Raw genomic sequence first — 13,230 nt, forward strand, 5'->3', positions numbered from 1 at the left:
AAAATGTAGGTTACATATAGCATACGCAAATTTCAACTTTATCATAACACTGATAATTTCAAGGATATTCTTATCACATTTAAATATAGTTTTTATTATCGATTTAGTTTTCGAACGACTTCGATACTTTCCTCAAATTTAATTGTATTATGTAGCAAATTTAAATTGTGCTAAATACGTAAAAATTGTTTTATTTGTAGTGTTTACCACCCTGAAACATTGACAGTTCTTATTATTTTAGAAATGTCAATAATTGACGTTAAATCAGTTCCAGTATTTTGTGTATAGTAAATGTCAGATGTTGGTTGTCTCTGATTGTAGTTTGGTGTTAGTCAAATGAGAGGCTTCTCATTTCGTTCTACATTCAAATTAGAAATAATGATAAAATTAGATGAAAATTCCATATTAAGTTGACTAAAACAAGTAATTTAAGTTTCTTTTATTAAAGTTACAATATGTCAGGAGTATTTGGATATAGCCGTGAAGCAGTAAGGGTAAAAGTTAAGGTAATTTTATTTATTAATCTTTTCGTTTAATAACATTGCAATTTGATCTGTGTTTTATAATTTATCTTGTAAAAAAATAATTGATAAATTTCGATAAAAACATCGGAAAATAATTTGATTATATTGACACGAAAAAATTGATTTCATTCAAATAATAACATAAAAGAATACTTATTAATTGTTAATGATTGTTTTTAAATCTTAAATATTCACATATATCATAATAAATTAAAATTGCACCTGCTGATACTAAAAATTTATCGTTATCTAAGCAATATAGGTCAAAATTTACATTTTACTCAATTAATGTGCAGGTTATTCACTTAACCAAAGGAAATATTAAATTTCTAATTAATGAATTAATTATAAATTGAGTAAACAGTGTTTTGGATATGCATGTACCTTATTCCAACGTCTGTTAATCTTTGTCTATTTATACAAATGTGTTATATAGTTTTTCTTTAACCTCATTGTAGAAATTTGAAGGTAATCAACCTGTAGAAATGCGCAAATTCAGTGTAGATCCCCAAATCACATCAATTGAAGTATTACGAAGTATTTTAGCGAAAGCCTTTGATTTAAAAACAGATTTTACAGTATTTTTTAAAATATATGATATAAACGGCTATGAATCATATATGCCTATATTGTCTGAATGGGATCTAGATGCAGCATTCCTCAAGTAAGCAGTTAATTTCTATTATTAGTACCTATATTCCCAAAAATTGTATTTGAATATTTAAAAGATAGGGTTAAAGGAAGTAAAAACATCAATACTTGACATTAAATACTTTATCTTTAATCAAATTAAAAGTTTATCATATTATTCGTTTTCTGTAATTAGATTATTTACTAAAAGATGTTTCCTAATGAATAATGTGTAAAAATAAAAAATTGCTTACTTTTATTATCATTAATCCTTAAATGAATATTTGTGAGCTGATTATTTTTTTAGAGCTCATAATGCATCTGTAGCTACTAATACAGAACCATGTTTATCACTTAAAGTTGATTTATGTAGGAAAAGTTATGATGATAGGGAAATAAAACAAAATGTCCCTTTTATTACGCAAATTAAAACAGCAACAAGTCAAGAAGCTAAACCTTCCCCGAGATTGCATGGGATCTTTAATCAAGTAAGTCCGATATTTCTCCAAAATTAAAGGTATTTAAAAATCATAAAAACCTAGGTCGGTAAAACACTTAATATGGTCCAAAGGGCGTTCAATCTTGGAGAAGAAGTTAATAACACTGCACTACAACCACCAAGACAACCATTATCAGATGCAGAATTTAGAAGGTTTCTGGATCCTGTAGGACAAATTGTCTATGCTAAAGAACTAAGATCTGTTATTTATTTTGGAGGAATTGATCCCAGCTTAAGGTTAATTAGCTCAATTTTCAAGATTTGCTCTTGTTTATTTAAACGTTTACAGGAAAGTTGTGTGGAAGCATTTGCTTAATGTCTATCCAAGCGGTATGACGGGTAAAGAGCGAATGGATTATATCAAGAAGAAGGCATCCGAATATATAGACTTGAAAGAAACGTGGAAGACTGCCATCGCTCAAGGTCAAGTGGCTGGAGAATTAGCTTATACCACTGGAATGGTTAGAAAGGATGTATTGAGAACAGACAGACATCATCCATTTTATGCTGGCAGTGATGACAATCAAAATATTGCTGCCCTATTCAATATACTTACCACGTAAGTATTTGTTTATATTATAAGCCAAGGTATGATGATCTGAATGTTACTCTGTTTAGTTCAGTCCTTTTCCCATCTAATTTTATGATTGTCTAGCTGGTGGTATCCATTTCCAAGTCCCAATAGTGGTTATTAGTTCAAATGTACCTTGAAAAATTGATAATGCTTGATATTATTCTAATTTGAAAGGGTTAAGTCATCTGGATCTTTTTCTGTTTGGTTTAACCCTTTTCCCTTGTAATTTTTGTTGTCTAAAATTAATTTTTCATGTCTTCAAATAAATTTGATGATTGTCTAGTTGGTAGTATCCATTTCCAAGTCCGAATGATGGTTAGTAGTTCAAATGTACCATGAAACATTGATAATGCTTGTTATTATTTTAAATTGAAAGCATTAAATGATCTGGATCTTACTCAGATGGTTTTTTATCTTGTTTATCTGCAAAATTACTTGGTGGAATGTTTTAGTACTGATGGTATTCCAATTCTGTTATTTGTCAGTTTTTATTTTCTTTTTAATTGTTAACTTAAACCATTGAATATAGTTATTTTGTTGGTTGTGTTGTATGTAGAAATAATTTTTGCCTTTCGGTCTTCAAAATAACGTTTTATCTGTTGTTTTTCAATTTAGCTATGCCCTCAATCATCCGAAAGTAAGTTACTGTCAGGGCATGAGCGATTTAGCATCACCACTATTAGTGACTATGAACGACGAAGCTCACGCCTACATTTGTTTCTGTGCATTGATGCAACGACTTTGTACTAATTTTATGATAGACGGAATCGCCATGACACAAAAATTCACTCACCTAGCAGAAGGAATTTTGTATTACGATCTCGAATTTTATAACTACCTAAAAATACATCAGGTAAATAATTGTTTTCTTGATAATCAATCACAATTTTATATTTTTTATTAATTGTTTTAGGCTGATGATCTTTTATTTTGTTACCGTTGGCTTCTACTAGAAATGAAACGGGAATTCGCTTTCGAAGATTCCTTGAGGATGCTCGAAGTATTGTGGAGCTCTCTTCCTGCCGATCCACCAGAAAAAGAACTGAAGTTGTTTGATACGTTATTTCAACCTTCGGTATCTAACACACCGCCGGTTAGTCCTCTAGTTAAAACCCCAAGGGAGAACGCTTATACCAAGATAATAGCTTTGAGAAGACAGAGTAGTTCGATGTCTCTGAACAGCGGTAATGCCAATCAAAAAGTTAAAAGACAAAATCACAGTTTCGACGAATCTATCAATAAGAGTAAAACGGTTTCCGGTATCAAAACGAAATACCAAAGTTTGGACGACGCGGTTCTACGAAATTCGGACGATTCGAGTCCTAAATCGCCCAAAAATAGTGAAGTATCGAATAGTTCGTTGAAATTCGTCGAACTTAGATCGAGATCTATATCGCCGATAGAACAAAAGTCTGATTCGGTTATTTTGAATAATAGGATTAATTGTCATCAAACATTAAATAAAAAAAGCGCAAGTTTATCATCGAGTATGACGAATTTGATTAGGAATTCCAAAAGGTCGGGTCATTTTAAGGATCTGAAACAGAAATTGTTTTCGTCTTTGGATCGATTGGATTCGACGCATTCCATTAAGGAAGAAGAAGAAAATAGACCACAACAGGTTAGTAATGGGCAAAATATTATATATAGTGTGATTAATTTTTTTAATTGAGTTTGTGATTATAAAGTTTGAGCCTAAATAGATTGTTACATCACATCAATATCTATAATATTTGTTTTTATAAATGAGAGACTCTGTATTCTATTTATAATTCAAAACCATTCTCAACAATCAGATAAGGTGAAAGTCTAATTTATTATGCTTTTTCATTTTCAATTTTGCTTCTACTTTATTTTAATTTCCATTTTTCTTGTTCTATTTTCCATCTGCTTTTTCTAGTTCTATTTTTCTTCATCTTTTCCTATTTTCTCTGTTTCTTCAATTCCTATGTTCTTTCTACCTTTTTTATTCTCCTTCTATTTTCCTTCTACTTTTCTTATTTTACTCATTTTTCTATTTCTCCTTTTTTATATTTTCTGTCGGCTTGTTCTATTTTGCATCTACTTTTTAATTTCTATTTTCTTTATACTTTCTCATTTTGTATTTTTTTCCTCAGTTTCTGTATGTTTTCTACCTCTACTATTTTCCTTCCACTTTTTTATTTTATTATTTCCTACTTTTTCTTTTTCTATTTTACTTATTCTTTTTATGTTCTCCTTCCATTAAGATTTTCTTTCCACATTCTCTATTTTCCTTCTACTTATTCAGTATTTCTCATTTTTTCTACCTTTTCTATTTTCCTTTTTTTTTCTCCCCCGCTTTTCGTTTTCTGTTTTCCTTCTAATTTTTCTTTTTTACTTATCTTTTTTCTATTTTTCTTCCTCTTTTTCGTTTTATATTTTGTTTCTACTTTTTCTATTTTTCTCCTGCTTCCTATTTTTCCATTTTCCTTCTACTTTTCCTAATTTGCCCCTACTTATCTGTTCCTCCTATTTTTTCTTTTTTTATTTTCTTTATACTTTTCCTATTCTGTGTTCTCTTTCAAATTTTTTTTATTTACTTCTGCTTTTTATTTTATTTTATTTCATTCTACTTTTTATTTTTGCCTAATTCTTTTTCGTTTTCTGTGTTTCTTCTTTTTAAGTTTCTACTTTTTATTTTTCTATTTTCCTTCTGCTTTTTCTTGTTCTATTTTCCTTCAACTGCTTCTATTTTCCCTCTATTTTTTCATTTTCTATGTTCTTCTACCTTTTCTATTTTCCTTCTACTTTTTTCTACTATTTTCCTTCTACTTTCCGTCTATTTTCTATTCTCCTAATTTTTCATGTTCTTTCTACCTTTTCTATTTTCCTTCACGTTTCTCATTTTCTGTTTTTCTTCTATTTTCTTTTTTTCTATTTTTGTTCTCCTTTTTCAATTTCTGTTTTCCTTCTATTTTTTCTTTTTATACTTTCCTTCTACTTCTTTTTCTATTTTCATTCTAGTTTTTCTTTTTCCTTCTTGCGTTTCATTATTTCTTTTCCTATGCTACATCTAGTTTTTTGCTTTCTATTTCCTTCTGCTTTTTCGTACTCCATTTTCTGACTACCTGCTATCGATTTACACTTCAATAATGTCTATCAGACTTGAGAAAACTATGGAATTCTTATGGACAATTAGGATAATAGTGGCATCTGATGTACATAACCTAATTTAACTTCTTTTTTCAATATTTAACCTCACTTTTAAATTATTACCATTGCAACTAATTATAATCAACTTTTTAGGGACTTTTGGTGAAGAATCTAAATGAATTCTTCAAACTTAGCAGCGATGCAAAAAGTGATTTATCGGATAAACCAAAAATCACCCTCACCAAATCTAGTATCGACGATTCCGAAAACTCCAGTTCATCCCGACATTTTTCATCGACTAATAATAGCAGCGACGATACCAGCCCCGACGATTCGCAAGATTACTACCCCGTAACGACTTCCGTTACAAGGGAATTAAAATTGGAATTGGAACATTTGGATCGAACTGTGTTCGGTGAAAAAATCGTCGATAGATTATCAGAATCTCCAATTAATGATAAAAATATCACCAAACAAGTCGAATCGAAGGAAAATAAAAGAAGCGACAATGTTTTTGTATGGGAAAATCCGCTTCATCAAAAAAGTCAAAACACACCGGACGAACAAGCGGAAATCGATTTCGAAACAGCTCCGGGACCTACTTCCAACGGTATAGTGCCGAATATGACGAATTCCTGCGAAGAAGTTACCGAAGCTATCAAAATACCATCTCTTTTACCACCCCCGACTGAATTCGGAGGCGGTAATCCGTTTTTGATGTTTTTGTGCATTACATTGTTGATGCAACACCGTGATCATATCATAAGCAAATCGATGGACTACAACGAAATGGCGATGCATTTCGATAAAATGGTGAGGAAGCACAACGTCGTTAGAGTTTTGAATCAAGCTAGACAGATGTACGCGAGGTACATGAAGCAACACAGTATAGCTCAACAGAGGTTGGACTTCGAAGATTGTTAGGTTATGGTGATTTTTTTTTTTCGTTGAACAGTACTGTGATATTTTTAATTTTATTTATTTTTATTTATGTGTGTATAAGAAGATCCTTTATATTTGAGTCGTCCTAACTAACGATTTTTAACAAACTTTAAATATCTAAAAATTGATTAGGGAAGTAATTTTCAATTTAAAATGAATTGAGGGCTTAAAAGTAAAAGTAAGGAAAGGCGAGGCGGAACGAAGTGGCTAGCTTTTAACTCGTTTTGTAAATATGAAAAATCAAATCTACTTAAAATAGAACGAATATTCCATAATTGATGATTCAGTTTCAAATGATATCGGTCTTGTAATGTACTTTTTTGTATTTTCACTAAAAAGACTCTTTCCCTATCCTACTAACTGCGCCATTTTCTTGCCTTCTGGTCAACTCCCAAATATCTTTTCCGTACAGTTGAGATAGCCACTACAACAAACGTAATCCAGAAAAGTCTGTGCTTGTCTTTCTTGAATTTACTTTGTTACTTCTTCTTAAAATTCATCATTTTTCTTTTCTTTTTGTAGACCGTTATCCGGAATCTCAAATTATTATTAAAATTCTTGTTTTTCCTACACCAAAAGCCGTAGTATATATCTCTTGCCTTTCTTTGATGTTTTATCTCTAAAATTTTTGGATCAATCAAACCTTCAAACGTCGCCCTTCCAGGAAGATCTTTTAAAACAATTTGATGGCTGAGCTTCAAATGATAACGGTCTTGAAATGTAATTTTTTTTTTTCTAACTAAAAGGACTATTTCGAGATCCTAGCGACTGCGCCAGTTTCTTGCGAAAATATGTTCTCTCTAGTTGAGATAGCCACTTTAACAACGTATTACAACAAATCTCCTCCAAGGTTTCTTCTTGTCCTTCTAAAATTTGATCATTTTCCTTTTTTTTCTCATAGACAATGATCCGGATCCGAAAATTTCTAGCTAGATGGAAACTTCCAAGAAGATTTTCAGAATAATTTGGTGACTGAGCTTCAAATGCTGTCGATCGAGCATGGGGGATAATTTTATGAACTTTTTAGGCAAATTAAAATATAAAGGGGCTCTTACATACAGTTACTATGGTATATTTTTGATTTATTTCAATTGTATCAATTTATTAAAATAGTTTAAGAAGTAAAAGTGCACCCAATAAAATAATTCTTTATTAGAAATATGTTTTTTTAAATATCGATGTGGCAAAAACAAAATTCTTTCTATTATTTAAATTTGATACCAAGCAAATGAATCTGACACTAAAAAAGGAGGCAATGACAAGTACGTCCCCCTTTGGCAGAAATGACATTTCCAGCACGTCTTAACATTAACTCTACCAGCTTAGCGCACATCTTAAGAACATGTCATGAGTTTTTAATTGGATTGCCTTGCGGTTAACTTCCAAAAGCCTTTTTAAAGGTCTCTAGTTTTTCTTAGTAATGTTTGATACACTTTAACAACGTACTACAGCAAATCTCTTCGAATGTTTCTTTTTGTTTCCCATAGTAATATTTTATCATTTTTTTTCTTTCTGTAAACAATGATCCGAATCTAAAAATTTCTGGCTCGATGAAAACTTCCTGGATTATTTTTATGACAATTCGGTGACTGAGCTTCAAACGCTATCGTTCTTGTAACGTGCCTTTTGTGTATTCAGTAAAAAGTCTTTTTCGCTATCCTACTGACTGCGCCAATTATCTTTTTTCTCTATATAATTCGTGGTTACGAGTAGATATCAGGTGATTGAATTTTAATAAAATTCTCATCGATAAATATTTTTTTTATTACTTTTATAATCAAAATAAAAACTTCTATTTTATAATAATAATTAATATTGAAAAAAAAATTGCACAAAATGAAAGTTGCGTTTCAAATATTACTCTCAATAGTTGGCCATTGAATTTTATCGAAATCGCTGTAATTCGACATTAAATAGTTTTTCACTACGTGTTGTAAGGCTGCTCTAGCTTTCTGTTCGTCGGCTAATTGGGATGTTAGAGCCGTCACGTTATACTCTAAAATACTAATTTTCGATTGGAGCTGTTGTATGGCTTCGGGAATTACTTTACCGAGCTCGGATTTAGAGGCGTCGCTAACGTTAACTGGAAAAATAATTAATACTAAATACAAAAAATTAGACGATATATAATTAATTGAAACATTGAATAAGAGGGTCTATTATTTGAGGTTATACAAAATAATATTTTTTTTGGCACTTTTTAGATAAAAATAAGGTTGAAAATCGAAATTTCAACAATTTGGCTTCGAACACCAATCAATTTGAAAAAAAAATTGGAAATAGTTTTTTTAATAATTTTTACAAATTATTTAAAATTTTGAAAAAGTTAAAACCAAATTTCTACACTTATTCAGTTGTCAAAAAAGTCATATTATTACTTTCATTTAAAAAAATCATTGTGAAACATTTTGTCACGTGATCAGAAACACTCGGAGCACAAATTAAGTGACGTCACTATATAGTAAATACCTGATGCAGTCCGAGTAACGCCGTTTAATTTACATTAACAAAAAACAAATTATTGTGAAAGTCCCGCAACGTCACCTAATCCACCTTAACTTAACCTAACCTAAAAAATTTTTAATAATTTGCAAGAATTATTTAAATTATCCTATTTTTTATCGGATAGTCCATACAAAAACGATCAGTTTGAGAAAAAAAACAATTGAATATCAATTCAAACAATTTTTACAAGCTATTAAAAATTTAGGTTAGGTTTGTAACGTTGAGTGAATTTCAAAATGATTTAATTTGCTTTTTTGTTAAACTTAATTAAATGGCGTTAATTTTTATTAATATTTGATCAATTGTTTAAATTACGATATTCAATTGTTTTATTTTTCCAATTATTCGTTTTTGAATATACTTTTCGAACATATTTTGTAAAAAACATAAATAGGGGAATTTATGTTTTTTTAATTATTTTATTGATGAAAAAAGTGTTGAAAATTTTTTTACCAAATTCTAAAAAATTAATTAAACAAAAAAATATTAATTTTTCATGACCATAAATTAGGGTGGTCCCCCCTCAAATTATTTACCCAAATGTTTATTTAAATAAGAGACTCATTTACTGATTGTAATCAGTTGGTTTACAGCTTCAATTGAAACCAGTGGTTTAAAATACTATTTAACAACCACTTTTTTCCGAAAATTTTTCTCAAAATTTTCAAAAAAGAAAAAAATTGAAAAATCAATGAGATTTTACGATAAATTTGAACAGATAATTTCATCGTGTCATAATTCTACAATCTGGAATACTGTCAAATTATCTTTTACCGATTCGTCGTCATCAGTATAAATAAATTACAAACATACAGGGTGAGTCCGAAGTAATTAATAATACCAAATTCAAAATATTTTATTAAACATATCAATCTTTAGATAACATATAAAAATATTAATAATATATACAAAAACACACACCGAACACACAAAAAAAATTATTTATAAATATTTATGGATATATAAGAATTTGCACATGTTTAAATATAAATAAAAAAGGGGGTAATAGATTTCATATTATTAGCAGTAAAAACAAGAAATACTCAAAACGGTCAAAAGCCAGTGCGACCTACCAAATTGATTAAATATCTTTAATTTTTTACTTCTCAGACTTTTTTACATGTTTTTCTTGGTAAATGTGCAAATTCTTCTAATACTTTTTGGTTACAAATAGAAATAGAATGTTTTTATTGCTATAAAATGTTTTAAATTCAATAACGAAGGGTAAATGTTTGCAATTACATAACACAACATGTTTATTTATGTCGTCTTCACCCTTTATTTTCCGTTATTTTGTATATTTTTTGTTTTACTTCATATTTAATCATTATATATCAAATCAATAAGAATTTTGCTTTCTATACTTTAACCTAAATGATAAAAAAATAATAACCAGTGTTTGAATAAAAAATTCCATTCACAAATTTGAAAATCACATTTAAAAAAACTGTTAAATAAACTTTAATAGTTAATAAAACTGATGATCTTGTTAAGGACATTGGGTCAAAATTTTGATTTTTTTCTGATAGTTTACAGTAATGAAAAATATAAAATTGTATAGTTATTAATAAATCTACAACATTCCGAATTTTTCGGATAACTTAAATTGGGCAAAAAAAATTAATCACAAGATTTCGTTAAATATAATCCACGTGATACTGGCAAGGAAAATGATACAAATTTATTAAAATATTGTTTCACCATTTGTCCTCAATGAATGTACAAAATTTTTAATTTTTCTCATGGTTTAAACTGGGCATAAAAAATAAAACTGAAAGATTTCTTTAAATGTAATCCTGGTGAGACTGGCAAGGATAATGATACGAATTTATTAAATTATTTTACCACCATTTGTCCTCAGTAAATATAAAAAAAATAAAATTTTTCTCATAGTTTAAAGTGGGCATAAAAAATAAAATAAAAAAGATTTCTTTAAATGTAATCCTGGTGAGACTGGCAAGGATAATGATACGAATTTATTAAATTATTTTACCACCATTTGTCCTCAGTAAATATAAAAAAAATTTAAATTTTTCTCATAGTTTAAAGTGGGCATAAAAAATAAAACTGAAAGATTTCTTTAAATGTAATCCTGGTGAGACTGGCAAGGATAATGATACGAATTTATTAAATTATTGTTTCACCATTTGTCCTCAATGAATGTACAAAATTTTTAATTTTTCTCATGGTTTAAAGTGGGCATAAAAAATAAAATCAAAAAGATTTCTTTAAATGTAATCCTTGTGAGACTGGCAAGGATAATGATACGAATTTATTAAATTATTGTATCAACATTTGTCCTTAATAAATGTGCAAAATCTTAAATTTCACTGAAAGCTTGAAGTAGATAAAAAAATCGAATCCAAATATTCTTTTAAATGTTGTTTTTTGAAGATCCTAGCAAGGACAATAGTACGAATTTATTTATTTATTGTATTGTCATCTCCCCTCAATATGTATACAAAAGTTTAAATTTTTTTTATCGTTTGAAGTGGTCGAAAAATAATAATCATTAAAGATCTTATTCAATGATATACTGGTTGACCTGGTAAACATAATGATACGAATTTATGAAATTATTATATTTTAGTTTCTGTGCAAACGAAATTAATTCAACGTCTATACAAAATCGTTTCGTTTTCGTACCAAAATGACCGATAAAATGATGTGTTATGCAAACACGAAGAAACAGTTTCTTCTTATTCATTCATCATCTTCAGTAACTCATCTATTAAATATCAAAAACATTCTTTATTCTAATATATTTTGGTCGATATAATAGCACCAATGTTTACTATCACAGGATTCGTATACAGTGTGATCCAAAGATACTTTCCCAAAAAAGAAAAATGAAAAGTATCGGATCACATTGTAATTATTGCATGCCACTGAAAAGCAACAGATTTTACAAAAATTCAGATACTTCAAATAGGTTTGGCAGTGTAACTGAAGCATAGTAACTAGATCGAGAATAGCGGATACGTTGAAAGATGCAATGTTGCCATATTTTGTTTAATTAACTTATAGGAGACAAGTTTTTTTAATACCGTTTCACATCGACGGTTACGCCGATTAGGAATCACGTTTTCTTTGCGCTAAAGGCCTAAAAGCAATCGATCGAACAAAATTTTGACGAAACGTTGTTGATCGTTTCGGCTTTCCAACTAAATTGGAATTTGTCGAACCGTTAGCGATATTTATACTGAACATACACCAACACTCACTATTATACTGTGTAACGCGCGGTTTCGATAACCAACTTATCGTCTTCAGAGACTGATAACTTTTAGCTTCAGTTTCTGAAGATGATAAATTGGTTACCGAAACGCACGTCACACAGCGTAATTGTTAGTGTTGGTGTAGTGGTAGCGTAAGCTTTGGTATCCCAGATTTTATACACAAAGGCGACGTTGCAGGTGCACTCAATTTGGAAGGTGTGGGGAGGCGTTCTAGCTTTCCAGTTTGGGAATAAAAAGATGTTGCTGATGGACTAGATTTAGTTGTTTGGAGAGTCGTTTTGGCTTGGTTGGTTTGGGACACATATGGAACGTTACTGGTGGACACGTTTTACATTATAGACTGTTTTTTGGGTCATTTTAGCTTTCAAATTGTGAGCCACAAAAAGGACGTTGCTGGTAAGCTGGATTTAGTTGTATGGAGAGTCGTTTTGGCTTGGTTGGTTTGGGACACATATGGATCGTTACTGGTGGACACGTTTTACATTATAGACTGTTTTTTGGGTCATTTTAGTTTTCAGATTGTGGTCCATAAAAAGGACGTTGCTGGTAAGCTGGATTTAGTTGTATGGAGAGTCGTTTTGGCTTGGTTGGTTTGGGACACATATGGATCGTTACTGGTGGACACGTTTTACATTATAGACTGTTTTTTGGGTCATTTTAGCTTTCAAATTGTGGACCACAAAAAGGACGTTGCTGGTAAGCTGGATTTCGTTTGGCTGCCTAGTTTTGGGACAAAAAGTGGGCGATGCCGGAGGACACGATTTACATTGTACACTGTTTTGGTAGTCATTTTGACCTCCCGTCTTTGTGACAGAAGAAGATATTGTTGGTGGACTCGATTTGGAAGGTTTGGGGAGGCGTTTTAGCTTTCCAGTCTTGGAATAAAAAGACGTTGCAGGTGGACTAGATTTAGTAGTTTGGATAGTCGTTTTGGGACACAAATGGGGTGTTACTGGTGGACACGTTTTAAATTATAGACTGTTTTTGGGGTCATTTTAGCTTTCAAATTGTGGACCACAAAAAGGACGTTGCTGGTAAGCTGGATTTAGTTGTATGGAGAGTCTTTTGGCTTCCTAGTTTTGGGACAAAAAGTGGGCGATGCTGGAAGACACTATTTACATTGTACATTGTTTTGGAAGTCATTTAGACTTTCCAGCTTTAGAACAGAAAGAGGATATGGTTGGTAAACTCGATTTAGATTGT

At 30.3% G+C, this 13,230-nt stretch overlaps 1 protein-coding gene across 1 annotated transcript; it reads left to right on the top strand.

Annotated features, from left to right (window-relative positions):
• The first annotated feature begins 105 nt into the window (after positions 1-105).
• Positions 106-7,442, top strand: LOC130896288 (TBC1 domain family member 25). The gene is made up of 8 exons (XM_057804280.1): positions 106-506; positions 983-1,188; positions 1,462-1,642; positions 1,697-1,890; positions 1,943-2,212; positions 2,843-3,080; positions 3,141-3,848; positions 5,495-7,442. The coding sequence occupies exons 1-8, from the start codon at positions 456-458 to the stop codon at positions 6,263-6,265; spliced, it is 2,619 nt and encodes an 872-aa protein (XP_057660263.1). The 5' UTR covers positions 106-455; the 3' UTR covers positions 6,266-7,442.
• Positions 7,443-13,230: the final 5,788 nt, after the last annotated feature.

This window comes from Diorhabda carinulata, chromosome 7 (genome assembly GCF_026250575.1).
Source record: "Diorhabda carinulata isolate Delta chromosome 7, icDioCari1.1, whole genome shotgun sequence".
Lineage (NCBI taxonomy): Eukaryota > Metazoa > Arthropoda > Insecta > Coleoptera > Chrysomelidae > Diorhabda > Diorhabda carinulata.

Bases quoted from the DNA above. Each gene is read 5' to 3' on its own strand.
- LOC130896288 (XM_057804280.1), top strand. From the start codon at position 456: ATGTCAGGAGTATTTGGATATAGCCGTGAAGCAGTAAGGGTAAAAGTT. The intron at 1,643-1,696 runs GTAAGTCCGATA...ATAAAAACCTAG, and splicing joins TGCATGGGATCTTTAATCAA to GTCGGTAAAACACTTAATAT. The intron at 2,213-2,842 runs GTAAGTATTTGT...TTTTCAATTTAG, and splicing joins CTATTCAATATACTTACCAC to CTATGCCCTCAATCATCCGA.